This window comes from Brassica napus, chromosome C5 (assembly GCF_020379485.1).
Source record: "Brassica napus cultivar Da-Ae chromosome C5, Da-Ae, whole genome shotgun sequence".
Lineage (NCBI taxonomy): Eukaryota > Viridiplantae > Streptophyta > Magnoliopsida > Brassicales > Brassicaceae > Brassica > Brassica napus.
Genome location: NC_063448.1, coordinates 52927402 through 52946245, shown reverse-complemented (window position 1 = coordinate 52946245; position 18844 = coordinate 52927402). Strand labels below are relative to the sequence as shown.

The 18844-nt window shown below is 38.5% G+C and overlaps 4 protein-coding genes across 4 annotated transcripts; 2 read left to right on the top strand and 2 right to left on the bottom strand.

Moving 5' to 3' along the window:
• The first annotated feature begins 3735 nt into the window (after positions 1-3735).
• Positions 3736-4955, top strand: LOC111206508 (chlorophyll a-b binding protein CP29.2, chloroplastic-like). The gene is made up of 2 exons (XM_022703530.2): positions 3736-4385; positions 4463-4955. Exons 1-2 carry the CDS (start codon positions 3879-3881, stop codon positions 4823-4825), a joined length of 870 nt encoding a protein of 289 aa, XP_022559251.1. The 5' UTR covers positions 3736-3878; the 3' UTR covers positions 4826-4955.
• Positions 4956-5046: 91 nt separating this feature from the next.
• Positions 5047-8549, bottom strand: LOC106399821 (importin subunit beta-1). The gene is made up of 3 exons (XM_013840271.3): positions 8305-8549; positions 5634-8062; positions 5047-5541 (listed from the first exon to the last, which is right to left on the bottom strand). Exons 2-3 carry the CDS (start codon positions 8051-8053, stop codon positions 5343-5345), a joined length of 2619 nt encoding a protein of 872 aa, XP_013695725.2. The 5' UTR covers positions 8054-8062; positions 8305-8549; the 3' UTR covers positions 5047-5342.
• Positions 8550-9065: 516 nt separating this feature from the next.
• LOC111206507 (protein SCO1 homolog 1, mitochondrial) lies at positions 9066-11305 on the top strand. Its single transcript, XM_022703529.2, has 7 exons — positions 9066-9265; positions 9349-9564; positions 9645-9735; positions 10184-10396; positions 10470-10559; positions 10640-10772; positions 10965-11305. Exons 1-7 carry the CDS (start codon positions 9119-9121, stop codon positions 11071-11073), a joined length of 999 nt encoding a protein of 332 aa, XP_022559250.1. The 5' UTR covers positions 9066-9118; the 3' UTR covers positions 11074-11305.
• Positions 11306-11439: 134 nt separating this feature from the next.
• On the bottom strand, positions 11440-18647 carry LOC106401483 (importin-11-like). Its single transcript, XM_013842009.3, has 24 exons — positions 18287-18647; positions 18096-18205; positions 17828-17900; positions 17682-17743; positions 17448-17589; positions 17085-17303; positions 16815-16881; positions 16249-16648; positions 15632-15779; positions 15331-15491; positions 15105-15204; positions 14772-14846; positions 14515-14649; positions 14308-14397; positions 14036-14218; positions 13844-13948; positions 13517-13675; positions 13218-13262; positions 12909-13130; positions 12597-12703; positions 12461-12517; positions 12295-12364; positions 11973-12198; positions 11440-11844 (listed from the first exon to the last, which is right to left on the bottom strand). The coding sequence occupies exons 1-23, from the start codon at positions 18425-18427 to the stop codon at positions 12037-12039; spliced, it is 3033 nt and encodes a 1010-aa protein (XP_013697463.2). The 5' UTR covers positions 18428-18647; the 3' UTR covers positions 11440-11844; positions 11973-12036.
• Positions 18648-18844: the final 197 nt, after the last annotated feature.

Sequence of the window (18844 nt, the reverse complement as noted above, 5' to 3'; positions counted from 1 at the left end):
TGTTGTTTTAAATTTCTAACCACATTCTATATTTGTATTAATGTATGTTAAACTCTCTTTTATGGTATATGAGAAACGTTATAATTTTTTTATCAATTAATTAGTTGAATATCACTACAAAATCACTATTTTTTGAAAAACGAACACAACAAAAGCTTTAAACCTCTTTCAATATCATCATATATTAGTGTAGAATGCAACTATGCATTAAAACAATATTGTCATATTTTTGAAATTTTCTCAAAATCTATTTTTTAACACCTCTACAAAAATATTGAATTTTGGTAAATGCTTTATATACTGAACCCTATAATCTTTAGAGTTGTTTTAAAATTTCTAACCACATTCTACATTTGTATTAATGTATGCTAAACTCTATTTCATGGTGAATGATCATCGTTCAATATTTTTTATAAGTTAATCTGGTAAAACTTCATAAAATCGCTATTAATGTATGTTAAACTCTATTTTATGGTATTTGAGAATCGTTCTAATTTTTTTATCAATTAACTAGTGGAATATCACTACAAAATCGCTATTTTCTCAAAAAATGGACAAAACAAAGGTTCTAAACCTCTTTCAACATCATCATATATTAGTATAGAATGACTATTTTCTTGAAAACAGAGACAACAAAGACTCCAAACCTCTTTCAACATTATCATATGTTAGTGCAGGATGCAACTATGCATTAAAAAAATATTGTCATATTTTTTGAAATTTTCTCAAAATTTATGTGTTAGCCCCTACAAAAATATTGAATTTTGGTAAATGTTTTATATACTGAACCCTATAATCTTTAGTTTTGTTTTAAAATTTCCAACCACATTCTATTTTTGTATTAATGTATGTTAAACTATCTTTCATAGTATATGAGAATAGTTATAATTTTTTATCAATTAATTTAGTAAAACTTCGTAATACTCCCCAAATTGGTGGAACAACCACTACAAACTTGTTATTTTCTTGAAAAACGGTGGCAACAACGGCTCTAAAACTCTTTCAACATTATCTTATATTAGTGTAGGATGCAAATATGTATTAAAATATTGTCATATTTTTTGAAATTTTCTCAAAATCTATATGTTAACCTCTACATAAATATTGAATTTTGGTAAATTATTAAAATACTGAAACCTATAATCTTTAGTGTTGTTTTAAAATTTCTAACCACATTATACATTTGTATTAATGTATGCTAAACTCTCTTTCATGGTGCATGAGCATCGTTCAATATTTTTTATAAATTAATTTAGCAAAACTTCATATACTCCCTAAATTAGTAGACTAACCATTATATAATCGCTATTCTCTAGAGAAATGGAGACAACAAAGGTTCCAAGCCTCTTTGACAATCACCATATATTATTACAAGAGACAACTATGCATTAAAGCAATATTGTTATATTTTTGAATTTTTCTCAAAATCTATGTGTTAACAACCCCTACAAAAATATTAAGTTTTACGTTAAATGCTCTATATACTGAAGCCTAAACTTTTTAGTGTTGTTTTAAATTTCTAACCACATTCTATATTTGTATTAATGTATGTTAAACTCTCTTTTACGGTATATGAGAATCGTTCTAATTTTTTTATCAATTAATTAGTTGAACATCACTACAAAATCGCTATTTTCTTGAAAAACGAATACAACAAAGGCTTTAAACCTCTTTCAACATCATCATATATTAGTGTAGAATGCAACTATGCACTAAAACAATATTGTCATATTTTTGAAATTTTCTCAAAATCTATGTTTTAACACCTCTACAAAAATATTGAATTTTGGTAAATGCTTTATACACTGAACCCTACAATCTTTAGAGTTGTTTTAAAATTTCTAACCACATTCTACATTTGTATTAATATATGCTAAACTCTATTTCATGGTGAATGATCATCGTTCAATATTTTTTATAAGTTAATCTGGTAAAACTTCATAAAATCGCCATTAATGTATGTTAAACTCTATTTTATGGTATCTGAGAATCGTTCTAATTTTTTTATCAATTAACTAGTGGAATATCACTACAAAATCGCTATTTTCTCGAAAAACAGACAAAACAAAGGTTCTAAACCTATTTCAACATCATCATATATTAGTATAGAATGACTATTTTCTTGAAAACAGAGACAACAAAAACTCCAAACCTCTTTTAATATTATCATATGTTAGTGCATGATGTAACTATGCATTAAAAAAATATTGTCATATTTTTTGAAATTTTCTCAAAATCTATGTGTTAACCCCTACAAAAATATTGAATTTTGGTAAATGTTTTATATACTGAACCCTATAATCTTTAGTTTTGTTTTAAACTTTCTAACCACATTCTATATTTGTATTATTGTATGCTAAACTCTCTTTCATGGTACATGAGCATCGTTTAATTTTTTTATAAATTAATTTAGTAAAATTTCATATACTCCCTAAATTAGTGATCTAACCACTATAAACTCGCTATTCTCTAGAGAAATGAAGAAAACAAATGTTTCAAACCTCTTTGGCCATCACCATATATTACCACATGAGGCAACTATGCATTAAAGAAATATTGTTATATTTTCAAAATTTTCTCAAAATCTATTTGTTAACCCCTACGAAAATATTGAAATTTACGTTAACCGCTCTATATACTGAAGCCTACACTTTTTAGTTTTGTTTTAAAAAATTTAACCACATTCTACATTTGTATTAATGTATGTTAAACTCTCTTTCATGGTAAATGAGAATCATTCTAATTTTTTATCAATTAATTTAGTGAAATTTCATAATACTCCCTAAATCGGTGGAATAACCACTATAAAATAGTTATTTTTTTGAAGAAAGGAGACATCAAAGGCTCCAAACCTCTTTCAACATCATCATATGTTAGTGCATGATGTAACTATGCATTAAAACAATATTGTCATATTTTTTGAAATTTTACTCAAAATCTATGTGTTAACCCCTACAAAAATATTGAATTTTGGTAAATGTTTTATATACTGAACCATATAATCTTTAGTATTGTTTTAAAATTTCTAACCACATTATACATTTGTATTAATATATGCTAAACTCTCTTTCATGGTACATGAGCATCGTTCAATTTTTTTTATAAATTAATTTAGTAAAATTTCATATAATACCTAAATTAGTGGAGTAACCGTTATAAAATTGTTATTCTCTAGAAAAATGAAGACATCAAAGATTCTAAACCTCTTTGACCATCACCATATATTAGTACATGAAACAACTATGCATTAAAACAATATTGTTATATTTTTGTATTTTTTTCAAAATCTATGTGTTAACACGCTATTAATACTTTGATGAAAAGTGTGTTTTTGACATTTTTTATACCAACTAAAAAATAATAATCGATATATATTTATGTTTCATTAGTTACACATATTAATAGTAGTTCAGATAAATAAAATTATTTATAAATTAATGTATTTGTAAATAGTATTAATTTTAAATAAATGTAAATTGTATTGAATTTTAAAATGATATTGTTTGTATTAAAAAAAAATGTCAAGCCATTTTGCATAGATTGATTTTCTTAAAACACAACTGGATTTTTGTTGGTGACATGTGCTGCTGAAGTGACAAATGGCATTGTATAAGATTTGCCAATAGCCTCTTTTGCCCAATCAGCTTCTTCCTCTATCTAACTCTCTAAAGATTATTGGATAACGCTAACTTACACAATAGATAAGGCTGAGCTTATTTTCCACCGTCAGATGGATTTGTTTCTCCATCCAACCGTCAATAATCTTTCCCTGAGATCTCCAAGTTCCATCTCTTCCATGCACTTAAAAACGTCACTTTGCTCATATCATTACAACATCACAACTCACAAACGTGCTAAACAACAAACAAACTCTGGAGATGGCCGCCACTTCAACAGCTGCCGCTGCTGCTTCTTCTATCATGGGTACTCGGGTGGTTTCCGACATCAACTCCGGTTCAGGCCGGTTCATAGCCCGGTTTGGATTCGGGACCAAGAAAGCCGCTGCTCCCAAGAAGGCTAAGACGGTTATCTCAGACCGGCCTCTGTGGTTCCCAGGCGCGAAATCTCCCGAGTATCTCGACGGTTCGCTGGTTGGAGACTACGGTTTCGACCCTTTCGGTTTAGGTAAACCGGCCGAGTATCTCCAGTTTGATCTCGACTCTCTGGACCAGAACTTAGCCAAGAACATAGCCGGAGACGTGATCGGGACCCGTACGGAGGCCGTTGACCCCAAGTCAACGCCGTTTCAGCCTTACAGTGAGGTCTTTGGGCTCCAGAGGTTCAGAGAGTGTGAGCTGATCCACGGGAGATGGGCAATGCTTGCAACTCTCGGTGCTCTCTCCGTCGAATGGCTCACCGGTGTTACTTGGCAAGACGCCGGCAAGGTAACGTAACGCTTTTTTCCGTAGCGTTTTGCCAAACCGTGTTTGCGTTTTGACATTTTGTTTTTTGTTCTTAACAGGTAGAGCTAGTGGATGGCTCGACCTATTTAGGACAGCCATTACCGTTCTCGATCTCGACATTGATTTGGATCGAAGTGTTGGTGATTGGTTACATTGAGTTCCAAAGAAACGCTGAGCTGGACTCGGAGAAGCGCTTGTATCCAGGAGGCAAGTTCTTCGACCCGTTGGGTCTAGCTTCTGACCCGGAGAAGAAGGCTCAGCTTCAGTTGGCTGAGATCAAACACGCTCGTTTAGCCATGGTTGCCTTCTTGGGATTTGCGGTTCAGGCGGCTGCAACGGGTAAAGGACCGCTCAACAACTGGGCTACTCACCTTAGTGACCCGCTTCACACCACCATCATCGACACCTTCTCGTCCTCTTGATCTGGTTGCTTTTAGCTTTTATTGGCGTGCAATGTAATGTAATGATGTCCATCTTGAAGACAAAAGTTTGTGTAAACAGAGTTCTTGAAAGTACTCTCAAGTATCATTGGACTAATGAGCCTTAACCTCATTTTCACTGCATTGTGAGCTAACAACAGCACAATACAATACTTAACATATAAAATTGAAGCTAAAACACAGAAGTGGAGAAAGGTAGAGAATTGACTCAAAAGAGACCACCGATAAGTGGATGATGCATTGACCAACAAAAACAAATAAATATTGTTTTGACAAATAAGACACAAAGGTTCTTAACAGAGATCGACTCGACTCTAGCAATAAAAAAAAACAATTTCCAAAACCCCTCTTAACCAATATCCCACAACATTCGGCAGAGAAAAGAGGAAGAAGACCCGCAAATATTTTTTTGATCCTTTACTCAACACCAATACGACCAGAGAGAGAGAGAGAGAGAGAGAAACGAACGAGTATTAATGATGAAAACGGTTCAGCATTACTATGTGACCATGAGCCTTGCAATCATCCCTTGAGTCCAGCGTGCAGTGTCCTTGAGGTCGTCATCCTCTGAGTCGAGACATTCATTGAGGAACTCTCCACAGAAGGTGAAGTTGCTGAACAAAGGCTTTATCTTCTCTCCTACAACATCTGCCAGATCACCCATTGCTGCAACCGCTGCTTTGGTAACACTCTCATCCCTGCTCCCACAGAAACAAAAAAACACAGTAATAAGTTCCAAGTAATCTGCAGAAGACATATAAATTGATTATATAAAGAGATCGATACGTACCTGAGGGAATCTTTGGATACAAGTTCAACAAACTGCAAGAGATGTTGAGCGTAGGGCACCATGAGCTCAGCCTTGGCGTCCTTGAACCCTTGTAGTATCCCAGAGTAAGCCTCGAAGATGCTTCTCCTGAGTTGGTTTCCATAATCCATAAGCTCCTCGTCGAGGGTGTCCATCTGAGCACATACCTGAGCAGCCCCTTGCATGATCTGAAGAGCTGTAGCCACATACCTCTCAAAATGCCCACCAATCGCCAGAGCAATGTCACCGAAGCATGAGAATATTGGAGGTTTCACCGACCTGTGGAGTGCATCACTTTGAAGGTTCTGGATTAGGAGAGACATGATCTGATCACAGAAAGGTAGGATTTTGTCATCCAGGGCACGGCAAATGTCACCAATTACTCCTACGGTGATCGAGCAGACTTGGTACTCCTCGAAGTTCTGCAGCCCCGTCTGGAGATATTTGAAGAGCTCAGGCATGTATTTTGCAAACTCCGCTCCAGTCGCATACGCGAGAGCACCGATTGCAAGCATTGCTTCTTCGTGGACACTTGAACTGTGGCATCCAAACACTCTGAGGAACAGCATCATGATCTGATCTGCGTTCTGCATTACGATGGGTTTCGTCTCATCCTTGCTACTCAGCTTCTGGATTATGACCTGGAGAACACCACACAGAGAAGCCTGGAGTTCCGCTTGCTTCTCACGGTCCTCAGTTGATACTACCTGAAGGTCCATTGTCTGACCTAATTTCACCATGATGACAGGGAGGAGCTGCCCTATGATGCCTGAGGCTTCCAAAAGGTTGGAACACCGGACAACCTCGTTCAAGGTTTCATATGAAGCAGATCTTAGCTTAGACTCTGGCCCATCTGTACGCTCAGCAGCTGCAAGCAGATGTTGGATGATCTCTGTAAGATAGGGAGATAGAAGAGATGAACTTGCTCCAGCGTCTTCATATCCCTGGGCAAGGTTGTATATCGCTCCACACACCTTCTCAGCCACATTTGGCACATCTTTCATCGATTCCAGTAGTACACCCACAATTCTCGGGAGGTTTTGGGGTGATATAACAGAGAAGCCACTGTCTGGGGTGTGCAAAAACTCAAAGATACGGCTCAGAGTCCAAGCAGTTGTGTCCCTGACGTGGTTGTTCTCATCCTTGGTTGCAGTAAGGAGAAATTCCAAGCCAGCAGCAACCATCGGAGCAAGCTTATCAATTGTTGGGCCCTCCAAAATTGATCCAAAAGCATAAGTTGCTGCCTCTCTGCTTCGCCAGTTTGGCTTCCTTATGTTGATTTCAACAAAAGGCATCACCAGCGGGACAATACCATCACCAACCGTTCTAGCAACAAGGCCAAGGCAAGTTCCGCCAGCCATAGATATGTTCCAGACATCATCTTCGTGATCCTGATCTTCTTCCTGCTTCTCCAGAGTTTCTAGCAACATGGGAACTAAATGGGGAAGAGCCTTCTCAATGAAACCTGAATGGGGAGGAGATGAGTCACCAGTATCAGGACTGTCATACTCTTGACGGTCAATCTCTTCATCGCAGATGGTACTCCAGAACTCAACAGCCTGTAGAGCAACACTCTCTTCATCTTCCTTTACGGCCTTTGCTGTCAGCTCAAAGAGCGTTTGCATGTACTGCTCCAGAACCTCGTAGTATGTCGACGCAATGGAGACAAGGCACTCGAAAGCAGCTTGCCTGATCACCGCCTCCTTAGCACAAGCCGTCTCGCATACCATCTTCATGATGTAACTCCTCTCCATCTCATTCTCGAAATTGGTCTGAGAAAAATCCAAGGCATTTAACAACGCCTTCGTCGCCGCAAGACGAACCTCTGCATTATTCGCAGCCTGGTTCATGCCCTGCACAACTGCTGTGAGGACAGAGTTCACTTCATCTTGCACCAGATCATGATGCGATATCTCCTCACAAACATATCCCAGAGTCTCCAACGTCGACTGCTTCAAGTGCGCGGGACTCTCCTGCTGCGTCATATTGCTGAGCAGAGATCCAACGAGCTCAGGCCACTGCTTCTGAGGAACTTCAATGGAGGCCACCTTAGCAATAACCTGAGCTGAAGTATGCCTCGCTTCAGGGACAGAAGAACCAATGGTCCTTAGCAACAACTCCTTGATCTGGGACTTGAGAGCTAAATCAATCGCACACCACTGCTTCACCAGAAGCTCTTTTCTGCCAGAGTCTTTGGCGTCTAGAGAGTTCTTGAGCAGAATACCAGCGAGCCGACGGGACTCAGAAGGCTTCTCGTTGTTGGCGAGCTCAAAAGAGAGAGACAGCAGAAACTGCGGCAAGTTCTGTTCTTGGAATTGCTTGAGGCTGCCCTCTGCTTCGGTACGGACTCTTGCATCGGCTGACTGGGCAGCAAGTAGGAACTGAGTGATCTCCATCGCCATTAGTTGGCTCTGCACAGCAACAACAACATACATTAGCATCAGTACGAAGGCAATAATAACACTAACAAACCGTCCACAGAGAACATTAAGCCAAAACTAAAGTAGCAAATCAAAGAGTCGAAGAATCACGGCGAGGGAGTAAACTACAAAAACCCTAGCAAGTAGCGACCTAAAACCTAATCAGAAAGCATAGATCTATAAACCGATGCGAATCGAAAGCTTAATAGATAGTTTGGGGGAAGAGATTTTACATGAAATTTTAGGGATTTCGGTTTTGAGTAATCGCGTGAGAGCTAGGGTTTGTGGCTCGAATCCAAAACCCCCGTGTTCCTCTCGTTGTGGAGGAGAAATCTAATCGAAGACGGAGGCGATAAACCTCTGGATCAGAAAAGCCCTAAAGGAAGCAGAGAGAGAGAGAGAAGAGACTTGGGAGGAGACAGATATGAGACTGAGGACGGTGGGTTTTTCGAATATAAAGAAGGAGCGGGTGGGGGAAGAAGAAGGGCAACACAAAAGCTAAAAAACTTCTTATTTTCTAAATTACCCCATAAATAGTTATTAATTCCACATTGGACCACTAAATTTTTAATAGCTTCACTTTTTGTGTAGATTATAATTATAGTGCCATCTTTGATAAATTCAAGATATTTAATTTTAAAATAGGCATATCTCAAAGTGTAACATATATAATTTGATTCTAGTATATACTAAATTTTTCGCCATAAAAATACATTGCTTCTGCTTTGTTTTGTTTAGCTTCAAATTTACCAAAAAAGGGTGGATTGGATCATTCTGAAATATAGGTGGTACATAGTGGATATATATGTAAATCCGGGATGTAAATCATAAATATATGAACTAATGGATACCTAAAGTCAAAAGTAGCTTAATGGGCCGTAACGCTAGAGAACAGTGGGCCTGTCGAACCAAACAGTATGGTGTTTAGGTGGAGAGCGTGCGCAAACCTTGCCGTTTTACTAGAAGGTTGCTAAAATGTAAAAACTAAAACCTCTTTGTTCATTTCAGATTAAACCCCAGCGAAGCTGAAAGAAACTCGAGTCGTCAATGGCGTCTGCTCTATGTAGAACCGCAAGCCGTCTTCGTCCCGTTCAGATGTTTCGCCGACTTCGCGCCTCAAGCGATCTACTGTCTCCGTCGTCTCCATCTCCGGCGCGCATCTCCGATCATGGAGATTTCTCTCTTCCTCGATCGGTTCGGCATTTTCTTCCTAGTTTTTCGTTTTTTTTCTATATCTGTTAGGTTTCATCGTCGTAACTGCGATGTTTCTTTTGCAGATGTTTACACTTAGCTGTGGAAACGAACGGTTGAGGATGGATCAGAGACGTTTGCTGAGCACTTCTGATTCTGGTACAACCTCTAAGCCTAGCTCTGGCGAATCGGAAGCGAAATCTTCCGGTGAGAACGAGAAATCTGGTGGATCCGAGGGTTCAGATGGCGGTGGTTCCGATCAGAAAAGCGACCGCGCGTCTGGGAAACACGCGCGTGGAGCGGTACTTTATTGGCTTATTTGGTTTAAGTTAGATCTCTGGGCTATATGGTGTTTGACTGTGGCATTTTGGTAAATACACAGCCGGTTTCGTGGATGAGCTTCTTCTTGCTGTTTGCTACTGGAGCTGGATTGGTCTACTACTATGATCGGGAAAAGAAACGTCATATCGAAGGTACTCTTCTTATGGTGAGTTTGCTTCTTTTTTTTTTTTGAAGATATCATAAAATGTAATGAGAACTTGATCATGTAAGCTACCAATGTTTGGATTTTGAGACGCATTGAAACTACTGAGGTGTTAAGATTTTAAACGAGCTCTCAATGTGTTGCATCATAGAGTCTATATAGTAATGGAGGTTTAATTGTTAGAAAACCCTCCTAATTGAATGCATGATTTGTAGCCTAATGTGTGCACATGCCTTGGTCCTTGAGTTCAGTTAAACTTACTGATCTGGTTAGTGGCAAGCTTGACATGGTAAAGGAAATGATCACTTCAATCACTCTGTAAATGCTTAGTGATTTCACGTTGACTTGTTGTGAAACCCTTTATCTACTAAAAGCTTGTTGCCTTTTTCTCTGTTTTTAATGTATATATTGACTCGGGTCCTTGTTGTTGCGCCTAGATATAAATACCAATTCTAAAGCGGTCAAGGAGGGACCATCAGCTGGGAAAGCAGCTATTGGAGGACCATTCAGCCTTATAAGAGATGACGGGAAACGTATTACGGAGAAAGACTTGATGGGAAAATGGACAATCTTATACTTTGGGTTCACTCATTGTCCTGATATCTGTCCTGACGAGCTAATTAAGTTAGCTGCTGCCATTGACAAAATAAGTGAGTTTCCTTACTTTAGCTGTGGTCGCTACAGCAGATATAGTTTCTCTAAGGTTCTATCACATTTGCACAGAGGAAAAGTCCGGAATGGATGTGGTGCCGGTGTTTATCTCTGTGGATCCTGAAAGAGATACAGTTCAACAAGTACATGAATATGTCAAAGGTAGTCCATCTTCTTAACTCCGTAAGACACATTCGTTATTCTGAAATGAAAATTCATATAGTTTAAATATTTTGTTGTAGAGTTTCATCCGAAATTGATCGGGCTGACCGGGACCCCTGAAGAAATCAAATCGGTGGCTCGTTCTTACCGGGTTTACTACATGAAGACGGAAGAGGAAGATTCAGACTATCTCGTTGATCACTCTATAGTCATGTAAGTCACACAATTTTTGTGAGGAATTCTTATCATTATCAGAGTCGACATGCGCAGTCACACATGTTGACATGCACAATATATATATATACGACATTCGTGTTATACTTTTGACTGAGTACTGTTTTGTTCTTTTGTTTTGTTTGGGTTGGAGTGTTAATGTAAAGAACATGTGTTGTGTTGTGGGTGAAGGTACTTGATGAGTCCAGAGATGAATTTTGTGAAATTCTACGGGAAGAATCATGACGTTGACTCGTTGACCGACGGTGTTGTAAAAGAGATTCGACAGTACCGGAAGTGAAGAGCTTTCCAAGAACACGTGAAAGGAAGAAAAAAAAATGATTAAAAACTACATAATTCACCATTTTGGATTTTCTTGTTCACCATTAATAAAAATTTCTCAGTACACAAACACGGAGCTTGTGCTTCCTAGATAAAATGGTGCAGCCATCAACATATGGGGCTTTTAAAGCCTTTGATTTGCTTAAATTTTGGATCAATATACATTTTATAGATATTATATTTTGTCGTCATTGTTTATTACAATTTTTAGTGTTGGTAAGATGGGTAATAGCTTTAAGAGCAAACTTCGTGAACAATCGGCATAGATGTTCTCCACTTTGGTGGAGTTGTAAATTGAAGCGTATGAATCATAAAGGCCGTTGAGTAATGAAACCAAACTGTAGATATAGTTCTGTATCTGTTGAAAGTAATACATCAAATATAATAGAAAAGTGAAGAAAGAGACTCAACCACTACGACCTATTCATATATTGCTAGACCTCTTGGGCTACGACAGACCCTGATATGTTTTCCAATTTGTTTGCTTTTGAAACATTGGGACCAAAAAGAACGATGTATTGAAAGAATGATCTCAAATTTTAAACTCAAGCATAGGAAAGTTGTTTTAACGACTCCCTCCTTTTGTCCTTGTAGAGCATAAAAATCGCACGCGGAGACAAGGGACACACCTCACCAAACGTAAATGTATAGAGTTCCTCAAACCGCCAAGGTCGCAGAGGAGACAATGCACACCCATCAAAATCCGTAAAGAGAAGAAAAACTCACTCACCTGAACAGATATGAAGTAGTTTGAATCAGATCAGATGGTGGAAATGCATCACCATACCCATATATACATATGCCACTACATGCCTCGGTATGAAAGAAGGAAAGAATAATGAGGGATCAGAAACTCACTTGAATACTGTTGCTTCGTAAGGGATACTGCAAACGAACAATGAAGACGCAAACAGACATTTAATCACGGCAGTTTTAAGGCTTGCTTCACTTGTGCAAGCTCTGATGGGTGCATCCTACTTATGGCAGAATTGAAGGCATCTCCATGAAGCGTAGAACATGTCTGAAGATTCTCACGCATTGAGTTCTCCAGTGACATTTGGTAAACTGGATCTGAAACTTTGATCTGATTAAGATTGGAAAAGATATTTGGCGTTATAATCAGTTGTTTTCTGGAAGCTAATTCGTTCAAGACAACAGCAAAGGAATGATTAACCTTTACCTGACTTTTCCGCAACTCTTTGCTAGGTGGAGCTTCTTCTCCTTGAGACCTGCCTGAGCTCATTTCACCGCTGGAATTACAAATTGTATGTTTTTTTCAGATAAGATATACTTTTTGTTGCTAACTTCGCTTGGAAACTATATACTTCCACAGGACAAAATATAACCTTGATTCTTCTTCTGTTAGATCTTTATCTCCACCAAGGATTACACTGGTGCATGTACTGTTTCCAGAAACACGATCAGTTATGTAATGTAGATAGATAAACCAAGTTTTTAATATTCGATTGTGCAAGCCTGTACCTTAGTATTTGATCAAGCTTGTCAAGAACTTGAGGCATTCTAAGTGTAAGTATTATGGAAAGAGCCAATCCAAATGTCTTCTTTTGCATGGGAGTCGCATGATCCACCTGCACAAGAGTAGATGTAATAACAACATTAGTCGGAATACACGCTTTGCAACACGCAGAGCAGTTTGGAAACGAGCTATTGTTTGGGATTAGAAAAGGAGGACCATTTAACAAAAGGTTCCCGCAAGCCCATTGTAAATCCAGTCAAAGTTACAGAAAGCTGATTAAACAACCAGTTATCGTTCAAGATAAGTGCTCCACTGACCTTGTCGAGCCAAATGTCGGTGAGGCAAATGAGTACGTTGTCTTCGATTGTGACCCCTGCTTGTTGGAGTAACAACGAGAGAGATGGCTCAGATGTTAACTGGGCCAAGTATGTAGTGTTCATCACCAGAATCCGTGCCAGAATAGCAGCTGAGGACGCTTTAACTGCAGTCTTGGCTGGATCTCGGTCATCTCCTCCACTCAAGCATATAATCACAAGTTTCTGAGATATACCAACAAGCCAACTCCGTTAAATGTTTCAAGGAAGAATATGAATCTTTCATCAATCAAAAGAAAACTAGAAATTTACCTGCAAACAGCTGTTGATGAGAGGAGGCACTTCCACGGGAAAACACTATTCCAGACAAGAGAATATGTTTACATCACTAAGTTGTTATTTGTCCAAACTTTCATACATATATACAATCATGACAAACAATATACATTGTAATGATGCCATACAAGTTCCATCACTAATCAATTTATATGTATACGAGAAGATAAGGGTATGTGAGTAAATATATGCAGCGTAAATACAAACTTAACAGAAGAATAAGTTTCTCATGAAAATTTGTTTCGCAAATTGGGAAAGAGAAAAACTATACGCACCTGAACTAAGATGTCAATCACCGGAAGAATCGAGAGTAACCCCTTATCATTTACATTTCCAACAATAAGATCAAGAATCTTTGCGACACTTGAAGCATGCATATTTAGAAATTCCCCTCCATTTAAAATGATGTACGATTCCATGATACTGACAGCAACCTACATTTGGTTAAGATGTTAGGGAAATTTTTTGGGGGGACATATAGTAAATTAGAATGTCTTCAGGTATGATTGGCAACATGTGTCAATAGATCCGAGCACATAACGCTACGCCCTACGTAATTAATGAATCACAACGTCAACTCCTTGCAAACTTAAAAAGCTAACCTGTAAATGATCAAAACTTCTTTCAATGATCTCCACCATATAGGGAAAGCATGCTAATAGCTGAGGCACCATCATAGGAGCATAGGAAAGTGTCGTCTCCCATAACTGCATATGTTGCGCAATGTCATTTTTGTATAACACATTTGTATCAGCAGAAAATAAAGGTATCCATCTTATGAAGTGGAAACTTACTGCCATGCTATCTTCAAGAAGGTTGAGTGCATCAGGGCTGTTAATGTCAATGCCCTTTTGGAGAATTGGGAGCAGAATGCTATAGCAAATAGGAGACTGATAACCAAGCGCAATCACAAAATTCCGCAGTGCAACAAGAAGCTGAATTTGTAGAAGGCTTTCACCAGAAGATTCCTCCCACACCTGTTCTTAAGTCAAGCACACAGATAATAAGATTTTATTTGCGCACCAAGATAAAAATAAGTCCTTACAGAAAAAAATTGCCACTATACCTTCTGGAAGAATTGGATTAACTTTTGTGCGTACGGAATGACTTCACTAACATGACCAATAAGAACAGAAATCAAGTTCAGAACTTGAACCTGAGAAAAAAGAAAGGATCGTTAGATGGAAAGAGAGAGATCCGTATGCGTCACTGGAGGAAGTAGAATGACAAGAATGGAGTGCTATAATGAATCTGAAGCAGCTACATCATGTACCTTCGAATCAAATTCTTGAACTTCCTCAACCAGTATGAAACATGACTCCCAACAGATTGGAAGAAGATCACGGAAACTTTGCTCCGAAAAATTCGCATCCTCAACGTGTAAGCATAATGACCTACTAGCTGCCAGCTACATAAGTAAACAGACAATCTCAGAGGCAGCTAAAATACCAAAAAAAACAGGGAAGAAAATCCGACCTTAATGCAAGACAGAAAAATAAACGCAACAAAAATGAGATAAGATGAGACTACCTTGACAGCGAGGTCATTATCTTGCAGCAATTTAATCAAAGAACAATACACTTCTCTTTTTGTGTCATCTTTAATCTGAAAGGTTATTATCATCATCCACAAACAATCAGTCAACAAATTTTAATACGAAAGCTATTAACAAAGGCCAACCGGGAACTAATCCTAGTAGCCTCTTGTTACAAAGTTTCCCACAAATTATGCTCTTAGATGATTATTCCTGATTAACACAACTTATTCGGACAAGATAAGTTCTTTTTGTATATTATGCTTTAATCATCGTTCATGCACTGATAAGATGCCTTTTCAACTAAAGCCGAATTGAAATAACATTACCTCTGAAACCCAATGTCCCAATATCATAGCAACTTTTCGGTGGATGATACGCCTATTTGGATGGTCATTTGACAGCTCAAGGGATAGTGCACCATTAAACCTGCAGCCAGATTATCCGATCATTAAGAACGTTATTTACTTGATTAATAAAAATCTCTTATCACACCACACGGCCATGTTTAAAGGAGATGAAAAACGTCTAGACATTAGAAGATCAAGAGCATACCAATCTCTGAAATTAAGATAATTCGAGAGCTCATAGTAGACGTATGCAGTAGCAGCATATGCTGCATCTTTCAGAAGCAGCGCGGGTGTGATTTCAGTAACCGAAGGGGGGCAGTTATTCATTGCCTCCTGAAGGATGGACACAACAATAGGTCCTAGGAGCTGTTCACAATAATGGAGACAGAAAGAATAAGCATCAACTTATATCAATTAGAAGAGTTCGTATCTCTAATTTTATGGTTTAATAGGTTTAGAAGACTTTTCCGAACAGGATGAAGTGCTTAAGACTATCTGGTGCTTACTTGGCTGTAGTTCTCAAACAAAACCATATATAGAGCTTCAGCACAAGGTCTCAATTTCTCAGACCACTGAATCATGTCCTGCTCATGGTGAAAGGACTCAGGGTTCTGGTACCACTCCTCTAGGTCACTTGCTGTAAGAACAAAATACCTGTAGGAATGTTGATGATCAAAGTTTAGAAAACTATTTTCAAGCATCATTCAAATGACCACCATATAGTAGTGATTGTATGGAGGCAGGAATACCGGACAGCATCACAGTTTACACCAAAAAATATTACTTAATGCATGGCATATTTTACAAGTCACAAGTCCCCGACAGTAGCAATCCCTTCGCATCTATTCCATGCACGTCAAGTAATTTATCTTTACTGTTAAAATGTTAAATAGCTGAGTATGTCCATACAATATATTCTTAAAACTCTACGTGAAGAGACTGAGAACAGAGATACATAGATATACGATCATCATGGATTCATGGGTGTATAAGAATCTCTATTTTCATATTACCTTACTAAGAACGCATGAAATAATGAAAAACCAACAGCGATGCGGATTTGTAAGTAAGAGAGAGCCAAATAACTTGGAATCATACATCTTATCGTTGGTTAGGGTGTTACCTTCTTACTAGTATGTTGCACAAAAGAACAATCCTTTCATTGGGTAGAAGTGACGACACTATGCCACTGACTGTGTTTGAAGCATTCTTCTTCCTCTCCTCAAATGTAACTCCATTTTCATTCATAACTCGACCAGTTAGACTAGGCTTATATTCTTTACATTCAAGCACAGATTTCACCATCACCATACACTGAATAAAAAACTCTTCAAACGGCAACGATGCCTGTTCAGGATCTGTTATCTTGTTTAAGCAGAAATCCACTACGACTGGAAGAACACATTTATCTCCAAATGAATAAGGATGTCTGCTTTGAATTACGGCTAACACTTTCATCAGCTTGACACATGCCTTCTTTACAAATTCCCAGAATTTTGGATCTCGATTATGAAAAGATGAATCTGCATGAAGACTCCAAACAAGTTAGCAAAAGCGTATATATGCGGGGTGACAGGTTAAAGAGAAGAAAGGGAGGAAAAACATCCTCGTTAATACAGGATTCTAGGTGCATGTGTCATATGCATGAGAAAAAGAAATAAGAAAGTGTTCAAAGGTTAAAAAACTCACAATATGGAAGAAATGATTGAGCAGCGTTCAAGAGCACAGGAGAGACTTCTTTCACTGGTTTAATCTCCTACGAGAAAAGAGTTAGATGTATATTATATATCTGCACGTAGAGTAAATGTCTGAGAGCAATAGCCAAATTCTATATTCCAAAATGGTTATCCATCTATTAAGGTTACAATCAGCTTAACAATCGGAAGATAGCAGAAGAAATAGGGGGCACCATTGAAAATATACCACTAATTCGTAGAAGGAGAAGTATAGTGTGTCTACCTGTATACTTTTGGCATCGCTTTGAAATCCTGAAATTATGAGTTGTCGCACTATTTTCAAACATAAAAACCACCTCTCACAAGTCAGGAAAAGCTCATCGTGATGCTGCTCAGCATTATTTGAACCATAGCTCTGAGCCATTGTTGAAAAGCCACGTAGAATGGTTTGGACATCAGTTTGCCAAAGGTGCCAACAAAAGTCGAAGATTTGGGACGAGATCTGCCAATAAATAAAATCTGGACCACGTCATTAACTATAACAAAAAAAAATCCACTCTCCGGTCCTACAATAAGTACATGCAAGAGGAGAAAAGAAATTGATAAGGGGATGAAGACAGAGTAGAAGACAGAGTAGAAGACACACCTCAGCGAAGTTTCTCTGATCTGCCGTGAGACGTTTAGTAGACAATTCCTTTAGAGTTCGAAAAAGGATCATAAAGATTCTGTGAGAAGCAAGAACGTCAGCTGAGTGAAGCTGTTGCGCTAGTACCGAAAAGAGGTCAGGCCTGACATTCACGAAGCAAGAAAAAAACAGTTATTTTACTAAGAAAGATACTATCACCACCAGTTAATTTGAGTTATGAAAGAAAATGCTAACCATTCCTTAGGATAGTCAAAGCGGGATATCTTCGATATGAGAACAGCCAGCATTTCCGCTATCTACCATTAAGCAAAAATAAGTGAGATACATTTCCACTAAATGTCGTAGTTGATGCACTCACAAAAAGCAAAACGTTACAACACCTTGTAGTTCTCTTCTCGCAAGTGAGACAACAGCTTCTGCCTCAGATGAATCTTCTCCTCGTTGCTTATACCCCTGTGAAAATCGCCAACAAGAGTGTCAACAACGTCTTAAGTAAATTTACATACAAATCTCACGCCATTTACACATCTAAAAGTCTAAACTAGCCAGCAAGTGTACTGATAAGTAATAGATTCTTCTCCAATCCAAGTTGAAACACTCTGATCTCAACTTGCAATTGATTGCAATTATCAGTAGAGAAGAACTCACGAAGCGTTTCGTCTGCTCTTCCAATAACGGTTGATACTGTTCTTGAAATACACAGACGCCATCAATCTAACGTCCACGTGAGACACCAAATCCTTAGACGCAATCACTTCCTGCAAACCAAAACGAGAGGCAATGCGTAAGTCAAAATCCAGCTAAACCACAAGAGCATTTAGGTTTAGAAGAAAACGAACCATGAGGCAGGAGCAGAATCCAGGCCTGCTCTCCGACTGAGCCAGAGCCGCCTCCGCCGGCCGCCTAACGTTCTCGTCGCCGCTCATAGAGTTCGCTAGCAATGAGTACATAGCCGGTAAATCGGAAGCTGACAACGCCATCAGATCCGTGACCTAATAATCCAAAGGAAGCCTCGAGGATGAACCCTAGGGGTTTGGTTTGAGAATGAAATCGCACGGCGGAGAAAAAGAAGATCGTCTCCGTCCACGTCGGCTTCTTTCTCCGTCTGTCCAACCTCTCTCTCTCTCTCTCTCCCCTCTCAAGCTCTCTGAATCATGTAAACAACAATGCAACAAAGGACAATGAACTTTTTTCTTTTTCATTTTCTTTTTTCACAGTCAAATGAAAATAAATACTTACCGTAGCATTGATCGGATTCCGATCGCCGATCCGGGGACTTTAACTTGGGCCGTTGGTCCAATTTTAAAAGGCCCAATTACTATAGCGCGTGATGTTGGGGGAGCGTGACAAATAACCTTTCGCTTGCTAGAATCTTATTGGTCGAGATACGTGGGAAC

Excerpts from the sequence above, each read along its gene's own strand:
- LOC106401483 (XM_013842009.3), bottom strand. The coding sequence starts at position 18,427 with ATGGCGTTGTCAGCTTCCGATTTACCGGCTATGTACTCATTGCTAGCG. Across the intron at positions 13,263-13,516 it reads TGATTGACATCTTAGTTCAG|TGTTTTCCCGTGGAAGTGCC; the intron begins GTGCGTATAGTT and ends TGTCTGGAATAG. Across the intron at positions 12,518-12,596 it reads AAGCTTGATCAAATACTAAG|TACATGCACCAGTGTAATCC; the intron begins GTACAGGCTTGC and ends TTCTGGAAACAG.
- LOC106399821 (XM_013840271.3), bottom strand. The coding sequence starts at position 8,053 with ATGGCGATGGAGATCACTCAGTTCCTACTTGCTGCCCAGTCAGCCGAT. Across the intron at positions 5,542-5,633 it reads GTATCCAAAGATTCCCTCAG|GGATGAGAGTGTTACCAAAG; the intron begins GTACGTATCGAT and ends CTGTGGGAGCAG.
- LOC111206507 (XM_022703529.2), top strand. The coding sequence starts at position 9,119 with ATGGCGTCTGCTCTATGTAGAACCGCAAGCCGTCTTCGTCCCGTTCAG. Across the intron at positions 10,560-10,639 it reads AGTACATGAATATGTCAAAG|AGTTTCATCCGAAATTGATC; the intron begins GTAGTCCATCTT and ends ATTTTGTTGTAG. Across the intron at positions 10,773-10,964 it reads GTTGATCACTCTATAGTCAT|GTACTTGATGAGTCCAGAGA; the intron begins GTAAGTCACACA and ends TTGTGGGTGAAG.
- LOC111206508 (XM_022703530.2), top strand. The coding sequence starts at position 3,879 with ATGGCCGCCACTTCAACAGCTGCCGCTGCTGCTTCTTCTATCATGGGT. Across the intron at positions 4,386-4,462 it reads CTTGGCAAGACGCCGGCAAG|GTAGAGCTAGTGGATGGCTC; the intron begins GTAACGTAACGC and ends TGTTCTTAACAG.